The sequence below is a fragment of the Oratosquilla oratoria genome, chromosome 7 (genome assembly GCF_046742065.1).
Source record: "Oratosquilla oratoria isolate Oo_2021 chromosome 7, ASM4674206v1, whole genome shotgun sequence".
NCBI classification, from domain to species: domain Eukaryota; kingdom Metazoa; phylum Arthropoda; class Malacostraca; order Stomatopoda; family Squillidae; genus Oratosquilla; species Oratosquilla oratoria.
This window is the reverse complement of record NC_134783.1, coordinates 42,182,350-42,188,718: the sequence shown is the minus strand read 5'-3', so window position 1 is coordinate 42,188,718 and position 6,369 is coordinate 42,182,350. Positions and strand designations below refer to the sequence as shown.

Sequence of the window (6,369 nt, the reverse complement as noted above, 5' to 3'; positions counted from 1 at the left end):
CACCCCCAATGTCACATGAGATTGAAGTAGAAAACAAAACCTAGGTTTAGAAAATGTCGCAAAGAACAGTAAAGAACTTCATTTTCCATGATCTTAAAAGATAAGGTGAAATACATCTGATTTTGTTTTACATTTTCTACATCGCAATTAGTAATCATCACTAATAATAGATACATTACAATCAGAAAAAAACGATGTTTCTGAATGTATATAGCGATCTGATACTGAAACAGTAGGCCAATGCGAATCACATACCCACATTGTATACTATATACGGAAATGCCTTTTTACCATCTACGAACGTATGGTAGCTCACGCGTGATGGTGGTGTGAGTGGTATAAATAATTTTTTCTTCTCGTATATATATATATATATATATATATATATATATATATATATATATATATATATATATATATATATATATATATATATATATATATATACATTTGATAAATAATAATTAAGTCCTCTAACCTGATCTTCACATGGTCCCGCCCAACGTATACCCTGTCTCATAGCCCCTTTGTTTAGCCTTGGTGAGGTTACTTTTCAGAAATGAGGTGATGGCATCCAAAGTATACAAATTAGTAATCTATGTCATCAATGATAAAGTTAGTTCTGTTCACGCAGATGCTATACAATGTTTAGTTTTTGTAATTGTCGTTTTTATGAAACATAAATCTTTGACCTTGCAAAGGTCATTTTTTCTATGTAAAGGAAAAATTATTCTAATATAATATTTGTATTGATTTATTCGCTTAGTTCTCTTGCAAACCTTTATTTTGAACACGGTGAACAATTCAATTGGATGTGTTTAACGTACTATACATGTAATAATACATTTCAATTTGACATTATAGTTACTGTAAGGATAATATTTAATGTGGATCTTCACACATTGAATTGGATTGTAATTCTGTTTTACAAATGAATGACCTCAATAGTGAGTCCAACCACCGCGTGCATCATTTACCTCGTTTAGCCTACTGCCTAGTTTAGTCTAGCGTTCAAGGCAATAAGGACATTGCCTGTCCGAGTCGACGAGCCTGGCAACGCGACTAAATCTGTACCAATTATAAGCTCAGGTGATAGTACATGGTGCATATTATGATGGGGCCTCTATATGTTTCTATGGCTCATGTGCCACTGGTACACTTCGTATCTAAAATAATTGATCTTATTATCATTCTTTATCCCGGCAGTACTGAGGAGTATAATATCTGGATCTAATTGGTGGTTCATATTTGTAGGCTCGTTTCTTCTGTTGAATGACCAGTGTAACATGTTGTGCTTTATTACTTACCACAGTCTATTAAGACCCATTTCTAAGGTTATATCGTTGATGTTGGAGTGTGTTTTTGGCGCTTTCAGTATTGTTCTTGTGTGACAGTTTGAGTGTCACTAAATTTGAATTGGATGAAGTCTTGGTTTATCATACTTAATGTTTGTTTTTTGTAAATGCTTGAAGATGCTGTCTATTCCAAGTTCTTTTTGTACTTCTTTTCTAATTTGCTGTGGGTGAGCTCCCTCATTTACCCTGTTAACTGTGGTATATATTTGAAGACCTCGAAGCCTACTTTGGAACCGGCGTATGTTTGGTGTTGTTGCAGGATCGTTGTTGCGATGCCTGCCGGTTGTGGTCTACGTCGTTACTGTAGTTGTTTTTGTTAATGTTGACGTTGCATTGGTGTTGTTTCCCTCACCTCTATGGAAAGGTGGGTCCCACACTGGTGCATTGAAAAGGGGCTCTCCCATCAACACCTCCATCGTTTCAAGTATCTTTTGCAGTGGTACTTGTCCCTTTATCTCTGGTGGTGTTATGTAATTTTCTTGTAAGTTTTTGTTTAGTTGAAAATGAAATGTGCCCGGTTCAATAGCATTGATGAAATGGGCGTGGATGTAGACCATGGACATTATGTTTCTCTTGTCTCCTTCTGCCTGTTTCTCTGGTTTTGATGTATTCTTCATCATTTCCCCAAGTGTTTGAATGCACTGTTGGAAGGATTCTTCAATAGATCTTTGGAGCACCTCTATTCTTTTCAAACTCTCTCCTCTCTTCAAGGTTTGAGACCTCCCCCCCCCACTCCTACTACCTGCAACACCAAGATATAGGAAACAATTGCTGTCACTCCCAGCGCCCGGTGTTGTTGCCAAAGTTCCGTCTTCTTTCTCACGTCTGCCACAACTTCCCCTCTTTCTTCACAGCTTGTGTAAATAGCTCTGTGTGGCCTTCCGCACTCGCAACATTTCTTATTGGTGTTGCTGTTGCATTCTCGGAAAGTGTGCTCCAACGACGCACACTCTGAACACCTTGGGTCACCTGCGTGTAAGTGTGCGTTTTGTGTTCATTATATTTATAGCACCCCATGCACTGTATGATGGGTGTGTGTCTCTCCTTTTCTATCCTATGCCACGGTATTGATGTTCCAAAGGCATAAAACCCTTCCTTGGAATTTATTCGCATGTGCACACGTCCTGACACGGTTAACAGAAGCGCGCGTTACTGACCGAGCCACTGCAGGACCCACCCCCGAAGTTATTTCTGCTGCCGCTTCTCCTTCTCTCCCTTTTTCCGTTGGCGGTGGTTGCGAGATATTCTCTCCATCCCTCTTGTACCTAGTCCTCTCACCACTCCTATCGGTCTTGGCCCTGTATAACAATGAAAAAAACGGAAATGAGACTATCCTTTTCTAGAGTTATTTTTTGCGTAGATCACGAATATAACATCCGTTTCTTTCTGTGACCCTCCAGTTCTTCGTAAATAGCAGTGCCCGCAATGTCTATCTGAACGGTATTTTTTGTTGCTTTTACCATTTATATAATTTTTCACATAGCTATGTGTTTTTTTTCTTAACAGGATACAGAGTTAAGATGCCTAGAGAATGCAAGAATTCGCCAGACAAGTTTTGTTATATATGTGGATCAGTTACATTAAGGCAATACAAGAGACTGACTCAACGTGTAAAGAAACTTTATGAGCTGTACTTTGGATGTAAAGTGGGTGACCAGGACAAAAGCTGGGCACCTCACATATGTTGTCAGGTGTACAAGTTCCCTTTCTGCCTGGGTGAAAGGCAAAGGGACTGGCCTCGTGTTTGGCGTACCAATGGTCTGGAGGGAGCCAAAGGACCACTCAACAGATTGCTACTTCTGCTTAACGGATATTAAAGGTGGGTGTTCAGTGTTTATTTTTTACTGTTTTTATATATATTTTCAAGAGATGTATCAATAAAAAAGATCGAAATACATAATAAGTTGCACTTCCACTATTTTTGCACGTGATCACAACCAATAGTATCCATTTTTAGTCTGATTTTATTTTATTTTCCTGCAGGTCGCAACAGAAAAGGCAAGAAATCTATCGTGTATCCAGATCTTCAGTCTGCTATTCGCCCAGTTCTACATTCAAATGATATTCCTGTACCACAGCCGCCCTCTGAACTACCAAGCGATGACAGGAGCAACTCAGACGATTCAGAATCTCAAAATGCAACGTATACGACACAACTTGAATCTGATAAGAAACCACACCTCATCACCCAACCAGAACTCAATGATCTAGTTCGTGATCTAACACTTACTAAGCAACAGAGTGAACTCCTGGCCTCACGTTTGCAACAATGGCACCTGTTGGATGAAGAAGCTCGAATTACAGTATTTAGGAAGCGTTCTGCAAATCTACAGGATTTCTTCACTTTGGAAAACAACTTGACTTATTGTAATGATATCAGAGGCCTATTCAGTGCCCTTGAGCTGTCCTATGAACCCAATGAGTGGAGACGTCTTATAAAAGAAGAAGTAAATAATATATCGTAGGTTAATACATCATATAAAGCTAACAAACATGCCAATTCATTATATATTAATTAAATAAATACAATGAAGACATTTAATCTGACTTTGGGAGCAAAATACATTTATGGAACCTTGGAAATCTCTATTAATTGCATAATTATTAAAACAGCGATTTACAAAAAATTGTGACGTGGCATGAAATTTTTGTTATCAAATTTGAATTCAGCACACTGAACTTCATAATAAAACGCACATGCGAACTATGTTTTTTTCTTAATCCTGAAATTTGTTGTACAGTGTTATCCATGGAGCTGGGTGAGAGGACCTTCCCTTCTTGGGGCCCTATCCCTAACCTCATCAGTGACAGTGAGAGTACTGTCTACCTAATGTTTGAGTAGTAAAACCCTTGTTGCTTCGGTTTAGTAATCCTTCTGAGGATTCCCCGAGTGGCAATTCTCTTGGGGCTCGCCAGTTACCTTCAGTAAGGAGTCTTGGCGAAGAAAGTAATAGTAACGTAGAATAAAATGAAGTAGAGTAAACACGTTCGATGTGCATTCAGAAGGCTCAATGCGGTTAGTCTCGGTCGGTGGTTATGAATGATGCCAGTCCTGTCCCCCCCGAGTTGGTAGGGGTAGGGTCGGGGCAGGCTCGGGCGTCTGGATTCCACCAACACCAGATATCTAAGTGTTTCGTCCTGTCTTCTTTCCCGGATATTTCATTATCTGTTTGCCCTTCTATCGTCTCTCGCAATGGCCCAAGTGCAGGTGCAATTAGAGATTCACGGTGCACAAGAACTGTGGGAAACCATAAATACGACTCGCGTCTGTTACGACTGGTTTCTTCGGACGACGCCTGGCAATTGGGTATGACAGTTGCAATATTTTAGATTATATATATGTTCTATCTTCACATTGCAATGGCTTTCGTGCAAGTGATTTTTGTTATGATAAACAGTAACTGGTGGGAGCACTATGTGCGACTCGGGTCTCGTAGGACGTAGGTCGATTTACATGGAGTTCCATCGCGTACTTCCGTTTGGTACCACGGCTAGGCCTCCTCTGTTTTTATTTTTTTTATTTTTATATATATAATAGCAAAGAGTCAAGTTCATTAAAGAGAGTTTGACAGCCGGGTGGGTGGCCGTATTTCAAGTCGGAAAGGAAGGACAGTGTGTACTGAAAAGAGGGGGACGACACCCCTTGTGTATTCATTAGGAGTAGCTAAGCTAGGTAGCCTATTCTCTTTTCCTTCTTTTCTTCTTTAATTCCATTGTAGTTTACTTAACTACTAGGTTGGTTTGATGGAATGTATACAGGTTGTGGTGACAGTGTCTGGGCTCTTGGTAGACTGTTTGGCCATCATGGATGGGGCTGTGCCTTTTCTTGCCGTTCGTTCCCGTTCAGATGCTGTGGGGTAGTGGGGTCTTCAAGTAATTTGTCCCAAGTTCGATTCACCATACGGTGGGGCCTGATGTTGAGAGGTGCTTTTGTGGAACTTGTTTGATTATTTCATGAAATGGTGGGGTTTGACCACTGGCAAACACGAGGAACTTGTTTTGAAAGGCGGGTAGTTTCTGTAGGTGGTTTTTCGATAGTGTTGAGACGGACATATAGGTTATACTTTAACTTTTTCTGGGATTGCTTTAAATCTCCTTAGTTTTGCCGCGGTGGCTTTTGCCTGTTTTAATCTGTCGCTGACAAGGGTCAGTATGCCCCGCGGAGTTACTGTGAGTTCTAGTAGTTTGACAGATTTAGAGTATTCAGCAGTCTCATCTCCTACTGCTATTGGTGTCGTGCTGAACTTTGCAATTGGGATCACCTCGAATTTGGACTTTTATTTTGTTTTTTTGTTTTTTATTATTCTTCATTGCTTTTGAAACTCCATGATTCAGCTGATAGCTCTTTCTGTTTGCTTTGCCACCATTTTGGTCGATTTTCCTTGATAAGTTATTATTTGTGTTATGTCATCCGCATACATTATGTAGTTGGCGTGAGAGGGGGGATAATTGCTGTGTACACCGTTTATAATGTTGGTAAAAGACACTTGAAGTGTCCTTGAAGTACAACATTTTTGAGGAGGAATTGATCGCTTCTGTGTTCTTTTAGTCTGATTCTCGTTTGGCGCCCTGTTAGGAACATTTTGCCCTATTTATATCTTGATGATGTCCTCCAAGCCTTTACAAATCATGTGAATCAGCTTGAGAACCTACCGAAACAAGCGTGATGGTGTCCATGATGCTTTGGTCAGGTTGCATTTCCTGACTCATTCGCTTGTGCTATCTAAACAATATATGACGCATGTGTAATTATACTATAATAAACTTGTGATTGAGTATATTTAAAGATTGCTGCCATCTGTACGAAGTAAATTAAACGTGCCCACCCAAGCTCGTGGGAAATTAGTATCATTACTGACTTGTGATGGAGTAGTGTAGAGCATGTTATGCACACATATTGGAAGCTTGATACCATCTCTTTAATCCATATCAAAAATGATATTAATTTGCTCGACCTTGGATGGGTGCACACACACACACACACACACACACACACACACACACACACACACAC

At 39.8% G+C, this 6,369-nt stretch overlaps 1 protein-coding gene across 1 annotated transcript; it reads left to right on the top strand.

Moving 5' to 3' along the window:
- The first annotated feature begins 3,103 nt into the window (after nucleotides 1-3,103).
- On the top strand, nucleotides 3,104-6,233 carry LOC143026795 (uncharacterized). Its single transcript, XM_076187570.1, has 3 exons — nucleotides 3,104-3,174; nucleotides 3,339-3,498; nucleotides 6,143-6,233. The coding sequence occupies exons 1-3, from the start codon at nucleotides 3,111-3,113 to the stop codon at nucleotides 6,231-6,233; spliced, it is 315 nt and encodes a 104-aa protein (XP_076043685.1). The 5' UTR covers nucleotides 3,104-3,110.
- Nucleotides 6,234-6,369: the final 136 nt, after the last annotated feature.

Bases quoted from the DNA above. Each gene is read 5' to 3' on its own strand.
- LOC143026795 (XM_076187570.1), top strand. From the start codon at position 3,111: ATGGTCTGGAGGGAGCCAAAGGACCACTCAACAGATTGCTACTTCTGC. The intron at 3,175-3,338 runs GTGGGTGTTCAG...ATTTTCCTGCAG, and splicing joins CTGCTTAACGGATATTAAAG to GTCGCAACAGAAAAGGCAAG. The intron at 3,499-6,142 runs GTATACGACACA...GTATATTTAAAG, and splicing joins TCAGAATCTCAAAATGCAAC to ATTGCTGCCATCTGTACGAA.